At 47.5% G+C, this 17,825-nt stretch overlaps 1 protein-coding gene across 1 annotated transcript in view; it reads right to left on the reverse strand.

Moving 5' to 3' along the window:
• Positions 1-6,167: 6,167 nt before the first annotated feature.
• The window catches only part of CAPN7 (calpain 7), a 115,027-nt gene continuing 103,369 nt past the window's right edge, over positions 6,168-17,825 (reverse strand). Inside the window, exons 20-21 of the mRNA XM_073569230.1 lie at positions 16,965-17,057; positions 6,168-6,584 (exon numbers count right to left, since the gene is read on the reverse strand). Of these exons, the coding sequence (XP_073425331.1) occupies positions 6,440-6,584; positions 16,965-17,057 (238 nt within the window). The 3' untranslated portion in view covers positions 6,168-6,439. The remainder of the gene's footprint in view (positions 6,585-16,964; positions 17,058-17,825) is intronic.

Raw genomic sequence — 17,825 nt, forward strand, 5'->3', positions numbered from 1 at the left:
TTCCTGCATATTTCCTGTTCTTGCAATCTCCTGTAAATGTTATCTGTAGATTTCCAGACGTGACCTTTTGACACTACATATATCTTCTGACCAATGTAACATAATTCATGTCACAATCAAGATCAATGTTCTGAGACTTCTTTGGACAAACAGGATTTCTGTATTCATCTGTCAAACTCGCTGCAGAATAGGATAAAGGGGTTGTCTGGATTTGTCACAAAAGTTTGCAGTTACTCTATGTGGCTGCAGACTTGTCAGTCTTCACATCACACGCAGTGCACACTGATGACTGCGAGTTTGGATTTTAGAGAATTGGATTTTGAGTATTGGTGCGAGACTGAGCCGTCATGGGACCGCAATTATGCGGATTTGCATACTTCCGACCATGCGGCCAAGTCAAGGTCACGTGAACTGAGCGAAGCCACGCTGGAGGTATGATCTATCTAGCTTATGCTTTTCCTGTACTTTACTAGGTTACTTTCTCTTAAGGTGCATTCACATTGCGTTCGTGGATCCCGTTGGGGCACACGTCCAAACCACCTCACAAAATGGGATTCAATTGTATGCGTTGACTAGGCTGTAGACTGTAATGGTGATGGCAGGGCGAATGTGTTCTCTGATGCACACTCCCAATAATTGGTGCACGTCTACAGGAGGCGGACACCCAGATGCAGTCTATGTCTGCATGTCCGCCTCCTGTAGGTGACCACTCCCAAAACAATGCACATCAGATCGCACGTTTACACGGTCTGCATCATTACAGTCTAGTGTCCCTTTGGCGCATATGTCAGGATCCCGTCTTGCAGGGAAGTTCAGACATATGCCCCAATGGGACCCACAAATGCAATGTGAAAGCACCCTTAGAGTTGTGTAGTTTGCTTTTCTCTGTCTACCTTAGCCCCTCAATTACAAATATGCTCTAATTGGGACTTGTCTAGTATTTCTCAAATGCTCCAATCTCATTAATCCTACAACCATGACTGTTGGTGCCAGTGTATCAGTACAACATTTTTTTTTTTTGTGCTAATGCATTTAAAATGAAAATCTAAATTAACATTACAAAGGAATGCTTATCGTAAATGCTCTATCTAGATCAATGTCTTTATAGTAACATTGCAAACCAAACTTGTATAGCCTGATCCTGGTGCCATTACCTTCCAGCTGTCCATTTTATGATAATCGACCAAATTCATGCATAGAACAGATAAATAAAGGGTATAACTAGAGATGTTTTGTTTGTTGTCTGTTAACAAGGACGCAAAATTAGATCTGCACAGAAGCTGTAGGTACAAGTGGTTTTATTTTTGCATTTTAGGTGTAATGGAAGTAGCCTTTCAGCAATGCCCTGTTGGGTGTGCTTCAATATTAGGCTACGTTCACATGAGTATTTGAGATTTGGTGCAGAAACGATGCATAAAATCTGCAACAAATGAGGTTTTCATTTTTTTTTCCATTGCATTTTTTTATCACATTTTTTTTACGCCTCAGCTTTTCTCTGTTAGGTCATGTTTTAAGTTGAGCTGCTTTTGATGTTTTCTAGTGTTTGGATTTGATAAAACTTCTTTGATAAAATCCTGTGTGGGTTACATGAATCTTTAAAGAATCTTCACAACTCTGTGCTCAAGAGAAAGATGTTGCAGATTTAAATTGCACGACAGGTCCAGTGTACACAGCGTAGAAAAATACCACAATGCTCAAATCATATTTACTTTGGAGCTGCGCAGTAAAAATATGCAGCATCGAAAATTCGTCGCAGGAACGTCACCTGAATTTCCCTCGGCTACTGTACTTCTAGCTTACCTTCCAGCTAAAGCAGCTCTTACTGTATATACATTACATTGTTTCATATTTAGAGTATATACAATTGTTTTCCTCAATAATTGGGGAGTATGCCCCTATGTAGTTGCATATTCTTAATATAAGTTTACCATGGCTTTTCTAACTTACAGAGCACAATAATACCTTTTTTTTTTTTTTTTTTACAAATTGACAAATGCAGGAATGTATTCCAGCTGGAAAGCGACAACAACCTTTCCTTCTATTCTCCTTCCCAGCAAGAGTTGGATAAGGAGTTTTTTTTTTTTCTTCTATATTTCTTTTTTTGGAACAAAGTATGGGAAGTTTTGTCAACGTACTATGAAATGGTGGCATTCAAAGGCCTAAAATAAAGCGCTGCAGTCTACTGAACACGTGCGGATTCACCGTGTCCAATACATTGTATGGGTAAAACCACCATGGTTACTTACCGGTAGCTGGTTTTTCCGGAACCCATGACAGCACACCTGAGAGAGAGGGATCCGCCCCGCCAGGACAGGAACCTACTGAAATATAAGGGGCGGCACCTCTCCCCCGCTTCAGTTGGTTACAGAGTATTGAGAGGACTTCCCGGTTAGTTACATGTTTATCCAACACCACATCACCATCACACAAATACACCCTGTTAACGTGCACGCCCATATGGTGAAAAGGGGGGGGGGGGGGGGGACGATATACAGGTGCTGTCACCGGTAGCTGGTTTTTCCGGAACCCATAAGTAACCATGGTGGTTTTCCCTTCATCCATGACAGCACACCTGAGAGATTTTTGGAGACTTCGAACTACCTTAGGGAGGGACCACCGCTTGCAGCACCCTTCTACCAAAGGTTCAAATGGCTCTTCCGTGAGAGCTTCTAACACAAGGTTTAAATCCCAGGGAGCTATTTTTGGTAATGGGATTGGTTTAGACCTCTGGCAGGATTTAATGAATCTGGCCACCCATCTCCGCTCTCAGACTGGGATCCTGTTCCAGGACAGGAACCCAACTGAAGCGGGGGAGAGGTGCCACCCCTTATATTTCAGTAGATTCTTGTCCTGGCGGGGCGGATCCCTCTCTCTCAGGTGTGCTGTCATGGGTGAAGGGAAAAGATCCGTCTCCGCGGGTGAGCCGTGGGCGTCTGTGGACGCATAGTGTATGGGATTTCAAGAAATCCCATACACTATGCTGTAACAGCTGGACGCTGCACAAAATTCACAGCGTCCAACCCCCGCAGCGTTTACAAATCGTGGGCACATACCCTTAAAGGGAATCTGTCAGCAGGTCTTGCTGGGGAATCAGATGCATGATACGAGGGCAGAGAGCCTTGTTCCAGTGATGTATCACTCACTGGCCTGCTTGGTATAGTTTTGATAGAATCTGTTAACTCTGCTGTAGATGAAGCAGTGCTCAGAATGCTGAGCTCTGAAAAACCCCGCCCACACCACTGATTCACAGCTAGCTGACAATGTACGCTATCAAGCAAAAGCGGAACAATCTTTTGAACTTTTGTCTTTAAAGGGCATGTCACACTAAGAGATATCGCTAGCAATATCGCTATAACTAGTGACGTTATAGCGATATTGCTAGCGATATCTCTGTGTCTGATACTTACCAGCGACCCGCTCCCCCGCTGGTTATCGCTGATAGCGCGAGAACGTTCAGGACTGTTTCTCGTCGTCAGCTTCCTGTGGCGCTTCCTGCTGTGAGGACGAGCGACGCGTGGAGCCGGGCGGGAGGATGCAGGATCGCCTGGTGTGACAGGTAAGTAGCGATCCCCGTCCCCAGCGATGTCGCTAGTGAGATCTGCCTATGTGGCAGCTCACTAGCGACCACTTAGCGATGTACCAGCGATCCTGACCGCGTCATATCGCTGGTCGGGATCGCTGGTACATCGCTAAGTGTGACAGTACCTTTAGGCTCCATATCTCACCATGCACTACTGATATGGAGCCTGAAAGTCAAAAGTTCAAAACATAATATTTTACTTTTCATTGTGTACAGGAAGATGTCAATCAGTGATGGGGGCTGGGTTAAACACACTGGAATTCACACATCTAGTCCAGCAATGATAATTTCCCAGTCATACAATCTTATGTTTTATTTAAAATGGCTTACTCCGTCAAATAAATGACCCATCCCTAGAATTTGCCTCTCTGCCCCTACATTGTGCTGCACTCAGATTAAATAGCAAAAACCTGCTGCTTCCCTTTAATGAATCAAGAGCGTCTGACAAGTGGTGTGCGCCTCGCCACATCTTATTGCAGTCGGGAGGTAAGGACTTTCATGAATTGCGGTATGGACTCCCTGCCCATTTTGGCAAAACTGTCATGCAAACGCCTAATGTCTCAATGTTTCCTCAAACTCAAAACCATTTCCCAGATCTGTGTATTCCTTGACCATGACACCACAAAAACACTAGTGCATGCCCTGATCTCCCGCCTCGACTACTGCAACCTCCTACTCTGTGGCCTCCCCTCTAGCACCACTCCAATCCATCCTACATTCTGCTGCCCGACTAATCCACCTGTCTCCCAGTTATTCCCCAGCCTCTCCCCTATGCCAAGCCCTTCATTGGCTTCCTATCATTCAGAGGCTCCAGTTCAAAACCCTAACTATGACATACAAAGCCATCCACAACCTGTCCCCTCCCTACATCTGTGATATGGTCTCACCCACACACAACCTTTAATCCTCCCAAGATCTCCTCAACTCTCCTCTTATCTCTTCCTCCCACAACTGCATACAAAACTTCTCCCGTGCTTCCCCCATACTCTGGAATTCTCTACCCCAACACATCAGACTCTCGCCTACCATGGAAACCTTCAAAAAGAACCTGAAGACCCACCTCTTCCGACAAGCCTATAACCTGCAATGACCCTCAGGCTACTGATCCGCCGCACGACCAGCACTACCCTTTCCTAGTGTATCCTCATCCATCTCCTGTAGAATGTGAGCACTTGTGGGCAGGGACCTCTCCCTCCTGTGTCTTGTATTGCTCATGTTTATTGTACTTGTCCATATTTACCCCTTTTCACATGTAAAGCGCCATGGAATAAATGGCGCTATAAAAATGTATAATAATAATTCTGTGTTGCACAAAAATGTGACTTTTCAAAGCGATTTACACTAGAACTCTGGCATAATTGCTTTGTTGAATTGGGGGCCAAACTATCAATGAATCTGCTAGAGAACCAAGGCCTGTGGGCTCAGACTTACTCCATTTCACCTGCATCTCCAGAAATTGCCACAACTTTAAGGGGGAGCACTGTGCAGAGATAGGTAATGAAGGGGGGATGCAGGTACTGTATGTGAAGCCCTCAGCTAATTGACAGCAGCACTAGGAGTTGGACATGCACAGATCAGTAATTCATGGCTCCGACAGGTTTTCAGGGTTATATTACTCACTTATTACAATTAACGCCTTCATTATCTTAAGCCTTCTTATACACTTTCAGTTGCTGTCAGCTGCTGCCCAAACCATCATTCATCTATCTCAGCCACAGCTCCCATGCTCGGGAGCGCTCCCTTGTTCTCAGAGTCGCAGCCAGATTCTTCAAGGGACTGTTGGCACAGAATGGCTGTTCAAACCAAATACAGGAGCTTGGTACTTCGTGATGGGGCCAATTTATTTACTGTATATGTAGCTTTCCATCGGTTTGTTTTTCCCGCTATCTTCAGCCTATGAAGCCAGAGCTGTCAATCAAAGAGGGGGTGGAGATAGGGCAAACCAACAGGTGGGAAGGTGTATATAAATGAATGGACCCGCCGATGAGCAGTTATCAGCTCCAAACGCAGACAAATGGAAACAGTGGGGCTCTGCACACTGTCATGGCCGTTCCAGGGTACTGCAACTCTGCTCTTATTGATAGGAGTTGAGCTGTAATACTCAGATACGAACACTACAGTGTGAGGCGCTGTGCTACTCCTACTCCATCTGACAGGAGCTGCTATCTGCTGACTATTGGGGGGCTGTCTCCTAAAACTCTCACCAATCTGTTAGTAATCATAAGTATAGGTCATCAATATCATTCATAGTATTGCCTTTAATAACACTGTACACCGGCTATTTTCAGTGTATACAGAATGACTACTAATCATGTAGTTCTCAGTTTGGTGTACGAGGTTAGCAGCCCCAGATCTGTTTGTACAACACTCTTTCATATTGTGTGTTAAGCATAGTCTACATGGCATTTACAAAGTCTACAAAAAGTGTCCTTTGAATGCTTGAATTATGTGTCATATAACTCTAAGTGCTAGAATTACTGAAGACTTTATCACCGGCTAAAGAATGAATCCACAATGCTGAAATCAATTTCTAATTTATACCCACAGCATTTATGTCCAACATCAATCTACAAAGCAAATCACTGTATGGTGGTGAAAAAATATTTTATTTTTTCAGCTATTTATTGAAATTCTCCAATAAAATATTCAAGTAGATATTTATACTGCATCCTACCAGCAGTACCCCTTTCCCTTCCATAAGAGGCGTCTTCTTCAGGGTGCAGGATTTGAAAGCTGTGTATGATAATCCAGCGCTGTAGCACGAGTCATGTAAATGCCATGCCTGCCAGGACTTTTCCCTTCAGGTGAAGCTGTATTGCAGAGAAATGTCCTGAGAAGTATCGGGCTCCATTTCCTTTATCATTGTAGCTGTGACACTTTGATGGGAATTACACTATTAAAGTCCAGAAAGAACGGGCCCTCCTGTGCGGGCAAAAATGTGGTGGGGATGACGTTGTAGATTCCTGCAGGCAGATTGTCTATTTCCAGATAGCAGAAACCGCACCTATGGAGAGAGGAGACCGTGATTGTAAAGGCCAAGCTATGCTAAAATAATGCCGCATTTTCACAACAAAGCTTTATCTGAAACAATAGCAGTAGGACGTGGAATAATGGATTCCAAATCTGTGAGAAATGTCACCAGTGTGTGATTGCTGCCAGTCTACCTACTGGGCATACCACCGCATTCAGCGGGACATGACACCTTCAACTTTCATGAGAGCGTTTGATTGCCATGAATACACTAATATTTGATGTATAGGAGACCCATGCATCCAAAAATCTTCACTATCCAAAGACACCGGCCTTTCTATTGCACTGCTGTCCACACCGTGAGTAGCAGTAACAGCCCTCTTCTTGATCTACAGCCTTAATCGTAGTTTTTGCTCCAATTTATCTGTAATCACTACAGTGGGATGTTAGTCATTTTACACGGAGATTACTTATTTTATAATGTCTTTTCAGATGGCCTCATGAAATATTTTCATTTTAGATCTCTTAAAAGTTTTTCACACACAATAAATGCTAAAAAAAAAAAATATGGTGAAATGTATTCCATTAGACTACAAGGAAGAATGCTTAAGAACATAGACTAATTGATAAAATAAATCAATAAATGCAAAGTGAAATAAATGAGAAATCCACATCACCTCAATATTTGGCGTGACCACCCTTTGCAAAACAGCATAAATTGTTCTAGGTACACTTGCACACCATCAGGGATTTATGTCAAGAGTGTGAGTAACCACTTATATCAAACAGGTAATAATGATCATCATTTGTAAGATGAAAAACAGTCAACTTATTTAAAAAAAAAAAAAAAATGTAGGTGGCTTGAAACTGGGAGAGGAACAGCCCATCTCTTCTACAGATGAGAATGTGGAAGATCCTTAAATGTCACATGTCATACACCATGACAAGACCGAGCACAGCAACAAGACACAAGGTAGTTCTATTGCATCAGCAAAATCTCTTCCAGGCAAAGATTTCAAAGGAGACTGGTGTTTCAAGATGTGCTGTTCAAGTTCTTTTGAAGAACAACCAAGAAATGGAGAATGCTTAGGACTATATATGCAGTAGTCTTCTATGGAACCTTATTGCAGCAGTTGAAAGAGAATTCATGCTTAATTTGCTTCAAAATTGGAAGCTGTCCAGCAGTGCCATCATCTCAGAACCGGCAGCAACCACTAGGCACCAGCTACACCCATCTGCTGTTCAGAGAAGTCTGGCCAGAAATGGTCTTCATAAAAGAACTGTTGCCAAAAAAAAACTACATGATGTGTGTCCTGAAAAATGGCAACAGATGTTCCTGACTGATGAGTCAACATTTGTCTGTAACAGAAGGAAGGATGTTCGCTGAAGAGCAAAACAATAATGAGTGTCTGTAGGATACAGTGAAACATTTTGGAGGTTTCTTGCAAGTTTCTGTTTGCATTTCAGTAAATGCAGTTGAAGATTTGGTCAGGATTATTAGGCTATGTGCACAAGCTGCGGATTGGTCTGCGGATTTTTTATCTGCGGAACCGCAGGTAAAATCACCTGCGGATTGGCCTGCAGTTTTCCCTGCGGTTTATCATCTCTACAATGGAGGAGATGGTAAACCGCAGCAGAATCCGCAGTTAAAAATCCGCAGCGTGTGCACAGCAGATTGTAAATCCCATAGGATAACATGCTACTGTACACTGCAGAACTGCTGCAGTTCTGCTGTGGCCAGAACTGCAGCGTGTGCACATAGCCTATGGCTATGTGCACACGCTGCAGATTCACCTACGGGTTTTTCCCCGCGGAACCGCAGGTAAAACCGCAAGTAAAGTGACCTGCGGTTTCACACCTCTATGTTAAAGGTGTGAAACCGCAGCGGAATCCGCAGAAACAATTGACATGCTGTGGAAAAAAAACAGCAAAACCGTGCGGAAAAAAACGCAGCGTGAGCACTGCGGTTTTGAAAACTCATAGGGTTACATGGTACTGTACTATGTCTGCGGAACTGCTGCGGTTCCGCAGGGCCAAAACCGCAGCGTGTGCACATAGCCTTAGGCTATGGGTACACTGCGTTTTTTTACGAATGGAAATAGGCCCAAAACGCTATGGAATCCTTATGCAAGCTTGTTCAATGACAATCCTGAAGTGTTGTGCACATGATCAGTACATTTCCATGCGTATTTGCAATACGTTTGTTTTCTGCATCATGTCAATTATTTTTGCATTTCTGCAGAATTTCTTCACCCATTAACTTCAATCAAGTTTGTCAAATTTGCAGCGAAAACGCAGATATAAATATGTTTGTGGATGTCCTGAGTTTTTGTTTTTTGTTTTACTGGCTTCCTATGGTGTTTCCCACGCTGTCATCTGTGTGACAACGTGGGAAACACCGGCGTGGTGGTTCTTATCGGCGGTAACGTTCTCGCCGGTCAGAGCACTGTGGGATCATGCTGCCAGATGTCAGCTGACTGATCCTCAGCAGTGACCTGTGGTAAAAATCATACTGCTGGTCAGTAGGCATGGCCGATGAGACTACTGCTCTCATTGGGCTACGTCTGCTGTCACTGATAACAGTGACAGCAGGTGCTGCTGATGGGAGATGTAGTATCATCAACCGGCGCCTGTTCTCACAGTTAAAATGAAGGAAAAAAAAAAAAAAGTAAAAATAAAAAATTATACTCCCCTAACACCAAATCCCTGATGCCCTCGTCTCCTGGAAATAATGTAAAATAATAAACTAACATATACTCCGTCGTAGTCCAGGTAATCCAGATTGTCCCATGGCGACCTCACGTGTAGGACAGTCACATCGGGATGTCTCGCCGGCGGCCAGGTAGAGCAGTCATACTAACAGGAGGTAATCGCTCCCACAGTTTATCACTGAGCTGCCGTGAGTTCACCGAAGTTCATCAGCTCCAGTGCTCTCATGGCACCGCTGTGTGAGAACTTTCCCACGCAGCAGTGGTGCCATAAGGGAGATCACCGGAGCTGATCAGCTGAGGAACTCCAGTGAACTCTCTCACGGCAGCTCAGTGATACACTGTGGGAGCGATTATCTCCTGTCAGTATATCACCGGCTGTCTTTGCGAGCACTCACATCACTGATGTGACTGCTCTCAAATTGATCAGGATCGTTGTGGGACATTATGGATTATCTTCTCGGTGGACAGGTGAAGAATATTGTGGTTTATTTTTGTTGCAGGAGATATTGGCGTCGGTGGATTAGGTGTTCGGTAAGTATGTTTTAATTATTATTAAGGGAGTGTCATTATTTCAAATAAAGGACTTTATTCTGGGTGTCTGTGTTTTTATACAATATCACTATGGGGTTAGTAATGGGGGTGTCTTAAAGACGCCTCTCCATTACTAACTTGTGGGCTTGATGTCACCTGAAAATAAAAAGGTAACAACCCCACAAATATGGACCCCACTTGCCACCGCTACAGGGCAAGTGGGAAGAGCGAGGCTAAGTGCCAGAATTGGCACATCTTAGAGATGCGCCTTTTCTGGGATGGCTGAGAGCTGATATTTTTAGCCTGTGGGTGGGCAATATCCCTGGCAGCGTTTTTCCTGTCAAGAGATGCAGAAACCTTGCAGAAGTTTCTGCAAGCAAATACTCAACGTGCGCACATAGCCTTAGTGTCCTCAATGCTGATAAATACAGGCAGATGCTTATCCATCATGCAATATTATAAGTGAGGTTAACTGGCTCCAAATTTATTCTGCAGCAGGTCAACAAACTGAAACATACAGCAAAAATCATTAAGAACCATCTTCTACCAGGGATTGCATAAAGAGAAAATTTTTCCCCAGTCTTCAAAGACTATCTGTGGCTACTTCTCCAAGATGTTTGGAACAATCTTCCTGGTGAGAGATTTCAAAGCTGTGTAAGTGTATCTAGAAGTGATGCTGTTGTGAAGGCAAAAACGGTCACACAAAAATATTGCTTTGATTACTCATTCACTTTGCATTTTTTTTGTTTAATAAGCTATTAACACTATTTTAAACCATTCTCACTTTACAGTAGTTTTTTCCCCACACCTGCTTAAAACTTTTGCACAGTAATGTAAATATTAATTTTTAAATACCATTTTTAACAGTTTGTATACAGAATACATATAAAGGTTTCAGAGCGGACATCTCCCAGTTTTCTCTGCTGGCCTACAGTCTGCACAAGGCTTGCTCGGGCCACGTGTGTTCCATGAAGTGTCAATTTTAATAACTCATTATTACAGGAGCTCAGCTATATAAGACGAAACGAGCTTACCTACAAGCTTGTCGACTGATTCCAAAAACAACAAACAGATTTGCAAACTTAGTCTACGTATTATATAGAATAATGTTATGGATATTCTGTAAAATGGTTGCAATGGAAAATAACAGGATTTTTTGGGTTGCTTACCGTAAAATCTGTTTCTCGGAGCCTTCATTGGGGGACACAGAGACCATGGGTGTATGCTGCTGCCACTAGGAGGCTGACACTATGCACAAAAAAAAGGTTAGCTCCTCCTCCGCAGTGTACACCCCACCGACCGGCAGGAAGTTCCTCAGTTAGTGAGAAAGCAGTAGGAGAAGTAACAGAATAGATTGAAAACAGAACAAACAACTCAACTGTAACAAACCGACAAACATAAGAACAGGAGTTGTAGAACATGGGAGGGTGCTGTGTCCCCCAATGAAGGCTCCGAGAAACAGATTTTACGGTAAGCAACCCAAAAAATCCTGTTTTCTCGTTCGCCTTATTGGGGGACAGAGACCATGGGACGTCCCAAAGCAGTCCCTGGGGTGGGAAACAAACTTCCATCAGGCCAGTGGACTCGCCACCGCAGCCTGCAGAATCCTTCTACCTAGGCTGGCGTCCGCCGAAGCGTAGGTGTGGACCCTGTAGAATTTCACAAAGGTGTGAACCGATGACCACGTTGCAGCCTTGCAAAGCTGCAGCGCGGAAGCTCTGTGGCGCACCGCCCAGGAGGCACCCACCGCCCGGGTAGAGTGCGCTCTGATCCCTGGAGGGGCCACTCGATGCTTGACCCGGTATGCCTCCAAAATTGCCGATCTGATCCAGCGCGCAATAGTGGCCTTTGAGGCTGGGTGATGAACAGAGAGTCTGACTTCCGCTAGGAAGTCGTCCGGGCTAGATAGACTCTCAATGCCCTGACTAGGTCCAGCTTGTTCAAAGACCGCTCCCGAGGGTGAGCTGGGCTCGGGCAGAAGGATGGCAGAACAATGTCCTCATTGAGGTGAAACGAAGATACCACCTTCGGAAGAAAAGACGGCGGAGGCCGCAGAACTACCTTGTCCTGATGAAGGACCAAAAAAGGAGAACGGCAAGAAAGTACCGCTAATTCCAACACGCGCCGGATGGAGGCAATGGCCACCAGAAAGGCCACTTTCCAAGAAAGGAGGGAAAGGGAAACGTCCCTGAGAGGTTCAAAAGGAGGACCCTGCAGAACCTGAAGAACCAAATTAAGATCCCAAGGATCCACGGGAGCTCGGTATGGAGGAACCGTGTGAGCCACACTCTGGAGGAAGGTTTTGACCTGGGGCCGGGAGGCCAGAGTTTTCTGAAATAAAATGGACAGTGCCGAAACTTGACCCTTCAAGGAACTGAGAGCAAGCCCCGCATCCAGCCCTGCCTGAAGAAACGCCAGAATAGAAGGGAGCGAAAAAACCAAGGGCGCAATGTCATTGGCCTCACACCAGGAGAAATAGGCTTTCCAAGTACGGTAATAGATCTTCGAAGAAGGCGGCTTTCTGGCGCGGATCATGGTATGAATTACCCGATCAGAGAATCCTGCCCGTCTCAAAACCTCGGTCTCAACAGCCACGCCGTTAAATTGAGCGACCGAGAATTGGGGTGGCAAATCGGGCCTTGAGACAGCAGATCTGCCCGTCGGGAAGCTTCCAGGGGGCGTCCGCGAGAAGGTTGACAATGTCTGCGAATCAAGACCTTCTGGGCCAATTCGGGGCGATGAGGATGACTGGAATCCCCTCTGCTTTGATTTTCTTCAACAACTTGGGAAGAAGAGGCAGAGGAGGGAACAGGTAGGGGAGCACAAACTGTGACCAAGGAACGGCCAGAGCGTCGGCGCCCACTGCCAGAGGGTCCCGAGACCTGGACACGAATTGTGGGACTTTCCTGTTGAGGCGAGATGCCATGAGGTCTACATCCGGGGTTCCCCACCGACGGCAGAGCAGATGAAACACCTCCGGATGTAGGGACCATTCCCCTGCCGGGAGACCCTCGCGGCTGAGGAAATCGGCGGCCCAGTTGTCCACGCCGGGAATGTGAACCGCGGAAATTGTTGGAACAAAGGTCTCTGCCCATTGAAGAATTCTGGACACTTCCGCCAGGGCTGAGACACTCCGTGTCCCCCCTTGGCGGTTGATATACGCCACCGCTGTGGCATTGTCTGTCTGAATCCTGACAGGCAGGCCCTTGAGGCGCCTTTCCCAGTGGACGAGAGCTAGATGGATCGCCCGTATCTCTAGGACATTGATCTGCAGAGCTGATTCCTGAGTCGACCATCGACCCTGAACAGTGTGATTGCGGAACACTGCACCCCAGCCGATGAGGCTGGCGTCCGTAGTGACAATCTGCCAGTGAACGAGAAGAAAAGACCGCCCCAAGAGAATGAGGGGAGACGTCAACCACCAGTTGAGAGACCGCCTGATCCGGCAGGAAAGGCGAACCGGACGATCCAGAGACAGAGCCGACCTGTTCCACCTGGACAAAATGGCCTGCTGGAGTGGCCTGGCGTGAAATTGGGCAAAGGGAACTGCCTCTATCGCCGCCACCATCTTCCCCAGGACCCTCATGGCTGTCCTGAGGGATGGAAATAGTGTGATCTGTAATGATCGCACGCCCTGCTGCAGGGAAAGAATCTTGTCTTGTGGGAGAAATACCCTTGACCGACGAGTGTCGAACAGAAGGCCCAGAAACACAAGGCGTTGAGTAGGGACCAGACAGGACTTTTCCCGGTTGACGATCCACCCAAAACTGGACAGGGAGTCTAGAACGATCGCCACACTTAGGCGGGCCTGTTGAAAGGAGGGGGCCTTGATCAGGATATCATCAAGGTACGGAAAAAGAACGAGACCTCTGATCCTCAACAAGGCCAACAACGCCGCCATAATCTTCGTGAAGACTGGGAGCGGTGGCGAGCCCGAAAGGAAGTGCGACGAACTGGTAATGTTCGTGAAGAATCGCAAACCGCAGGAACTTCTGATGTCCGGGAAATATGGGCACATGTAGATAGGCATCTTGGATGTCTATGGAACCCATGAATTCCTGCTCCTCCATGGAAGCAATTACCGAGCGAACTGACTCCATCCGGAAGTGGCGAAGGCGAACTCTCTTGTTGAGTAACTTGAGATCCAAGATGGGTCGAACTGTCCCGTCCTTTTTCGGCACCACAAACAGGTTTGAATAAAACCCTGTGAAGCGTTCCGATTCGGGAACGGGCACAATCACCCCGGAACTGAGAAGAGAGGCGATGGCCGAACCGAACCCCGGGACCAAGGCCGGATCCCTCGGCGGACGGGATTGCAAGAAACAATCCCGTGGAAGAGAAATGGACTCTATTTTGTATCCTGTTGATACAACCTCTCTGACCCAAGCGTCCTCTACTGAGGCGAGCCAGACGTCTCTGAAGAAGAGAAGTCAACCTCCCAATTGGAAGGGACCCACGGGAGACCGATGGTAGTCATGCGGACGTAGACCGTCCAGATCTAGATCTGGACGGTCTTCCCTGGGAAGAGTGGGACCGCCAGGACGGAGTGGGCCTGAAGGAAACCTTCTTTCTTTCCTGACGTGCCTGTCTGGTTGGAAGGGTTTTCCGCCGTATTGAAACGGCGGAAAGTCCGAAAGGGACGAAACTGACGCCTTGGAGGAGGTCTGCGAGGCTTGGAGGGGAGAAGAGAACTCGTACCTCCGGTAGCGTCCTTAATAATCTGATCCAATTATGATCCGAAGAGACGCACTCCCTGAAAAGGCAGATTGGTCAGAGACTTTTTAGAGGACAAGTCCGCCTGCCAGGCCTTGAGCCAAATTGTACGTCGGATTGCCACGATGTTACTTGACGCCTGAACTGCGCAAGATGCGGCATCCAAGGAGGCAGAAAGCAGATAATCCCCCGCATGGGAAATCTGATTGGCGAGATCGGCCAAATGCTCTGGTCGTGCCTTATCCAGAATGCCCTGCCGAAGGTCATCTGCCCAAGTGGATATGGCCTTTGCTGCCCAAGAAGAAACAAAGACTGGACATACCGCTGCTGATGCCGCTTCGAAGGCAGATTTTGCTAGAGATTCTATGATCCTATCATTAGAATCTTTTAGCGACGCCACACCTGACAGCGGAAGGACCGTATTATTAGAAAGTCTGGACACGGGAGGGTCCACCGAGGGAGAAGTGGCCCAGTTGTCCGTGAGCTCTTTAACAAACGGGTACAGCACGCCGAGACGCTTTCCTCTTTGAAAGCGTCTGGTCGGATCTTCTCTCTCCTTTGTAAAAATCTTTCCAAACTCAGAATGGAAGGGAAACACCCTGGATGGTGTTTCCGCCCGTCTGGACGAAACCTCCTGATCTGAGGATTTCGCAGGGGCGTCAGCGATGTCAAAGGTATGGTGAATCGCGGCAATGAGGTTTTGCACCGTAACCTTCATGTTCGCATCCTGGTCCGAATCCAGCTCTAAGACCCCTTCCGATTCCGAAAGCGCTTCGCCTGACTCGGGGGAGGAGGCCCGAGAGGGAGACTGCTGGGGACTATGGGGTGAGGTAGGACGAGGGGAGGACTCCGCCTGGAGGTCCTGCCTGGGCCTCTTGCGACTGCCGCTGGCTGGCTCAGATGGGACGTCCTGAGACGTGCTGGGTCCCGCCGAAGCTCCCAAGGGCAACTTGTCCAGAACGGCTACTAGGGACTGAGACACCTTGATGAGGTCTGCCACTGACTGTGATTGAGAGGAGGCCCAACCCGGCATGGGGGTGCTCACTCGCCCCTGGGGCTATGGATGGCTCCTGAGCGGCGTCGGGCTGGACGCAGAGCGGGTACGATCAGACTTAGCGTTGGACATAGTGAAAAGAGAGGCAGTGCGGGCTGGTTGGGGGACAGAAGGCAGAGAAGGATGTCAGTCTGCAGGTGCAGAGCTACTCACGGTCCGGTGTCCCCAAGGGCGACGCTCTCTGATCTGGCTGCAGGATGAGGCCAGGCCAATCCGGCTGAAAAAAAGGCCCAGCGACCGAAATCCGGCAGGGAATGAGGTCCGGCTGGCAGGCTGAGAAGATGGCGACCACCAGGAAAAGGGCGCGCTGCCAGAGGGAGAAGAAGGGCGGAGCTGGCCGCAGAGATCCCCTTAGCACCGCCCGCTGTCCAATAGCAGGCTGGTGTGAGGCAAGGGGGCTGGGAAGGCCTAGGACGGGCGGGAGAGAAGCCCGCTTAGAAGAAAGGGGCAGGGGGCGTGGCCGCGACGCAGCGGTAGGCCCGAGATGAAGCCGGGGCCTAAATTAATAGCGCCGGCCGCCTGTCAGCAGGGGGTCGGCGCGGAAGACGCGCCGCAACCCCAGGCCACAACCCCGGGCCGCATCCCTGCTTCCCACAGCCCGACCCCTGTATACCCCTGCCGGGATGAAGAAAAAACAGGGGGGGGGGGGCGCAGAACAAGGCCCGAAAGAACAGGGGCCTTCATGGATGCGGCGACCGTGGGGAGAAGCGGGCGCGCAGGCCCTACCGTGGTCCCCTGGCGACCGCCTTAGGATGAAAACGCCGGGGGGCCGCTAGACCGCATACTCACCCAGGTCGGGGGCCACAATAAAGGTACCTGAGAATCCCACGCTGTCTGTCGTCTTTATGGAATCCACGCCTCGTCCAACCGTCAGGCTCTGGTAGGCGAGATGGTGGGAGGCGGGGGGCAAGGACCGTCCATATAGCTGGCACACACCTGTGCGAGGCTCCTGGTCCTGCCGCGGACACCTATGAGGATACGGGGTGGCAGTACACGCCGTACTCATAGTCTCTTTGTGGGAGTACGGATGTGACTGTTCACTCCGTATCCCTCCGAAACCTGTAAAGGAACGACGCACGACGAGGTAGATATGGGTCTAATAAAAGACCCGTGTCCACCTCCTACTGACACTAAGCTAAACTGAGGAACTTCCTGCCGGTCGGTGGGGTGTACACTGCGGAGGAGGAGCTAACCTTTTTTTGTGCATAGTGTCAGCCTCCTAGTGGCAGCAGCATACACCCATGGTCTCTGTGTCCCCCAATAAGGCGAACGAGAAATAACCCTTTTCTAATCCGATAATGTAAGGGTGTATGGCTAAGGTGGATTTTACTGGTCTATTTTCAGTTGTTGCTTTTCTTGTATTGTGAGTTTGTCTGTGAAATACTGATTATCATGTGCGTAATACCTGTAATCACCGCTGCTTTTCTTCTTGAAGCCCGAGGACCCAGGATCTCCAGATGTGGACACAGTTATGACTTCAAAGCCCACGCTGTATTGCCTGCATAGTAAATTACAAGACTTATAGCTACATGTTCTATTAAGGTGGGGTTCAGACACTTTCATTTCAATCCCCATGAACTAATGACTTCAGTTAAGGGAACAGCGTCCAAAACATGAGACTTTGGGCTTCTGTTTCACAAACTTTTTGTCGATTTTCAGGGATTCAGATGGAAGCCCTTGACAAGTCATAAAAAGTGACAGACATGTTCTGCCCCCTGCTTAATATGTGATACTTTGGATTTAAAATAGATCCAAATTTTACAAAGAAGCAGCAAGGAGGGCTAATGAACACAAGGTGGTTTATCTTTATTTTTCACACCATTGTATCTTTCTTATATTTAAAAAGGACCTTTCACTTGTTTGAGCATGTTAAACTGGCCCCATCCTGGAAGAGTAGCTGCAGAGCTGAGTAAAATTTAGTTTTTAATTTGTGGATTTTTCCTCTGGTGATGTGTACTTCTTCTCTTGCATGATGGTGACCAATCATAAGTAGTTAGCGTTGCGTACAGAAGAAAAGGACACGCCCTGCCCTCCTTACTGATCTCTGCAGATGTTGTGTAGAGGTACAGCAAAGCAGAGTTATGTATCATTACAAACTGTTCCAGATCCCATCTCACAGTGCTGTCACCTCTCACCCTCCCCCCATACAGACTGCCATGAGATGAGATCTGGAGTGTTTGCAATGATTCATAACTCAGCTCTGCTGTATCTCTGCATAGTAGCTGCAGGGATCAGGGAGAAGATGAGGGGGTGTTCTTGTTTTCCC

This window comes from Dendrobates tinctorius, unplaced genomic scaffold, assembly GCF_039654945.1.
Source record: "Dendrobates tinctorius isolate UK_male_01 unplaced genomic scaffold, ASM3965494v1 ptg000005l, whole genome shotgun sequence".
Classification (NCBI taxonomy): Eukaryota; Metazoa; Chordata; class Amphibia; order Anura; family Dendrobatidae; genus Dendrobates; species Dendrobates tinctorius.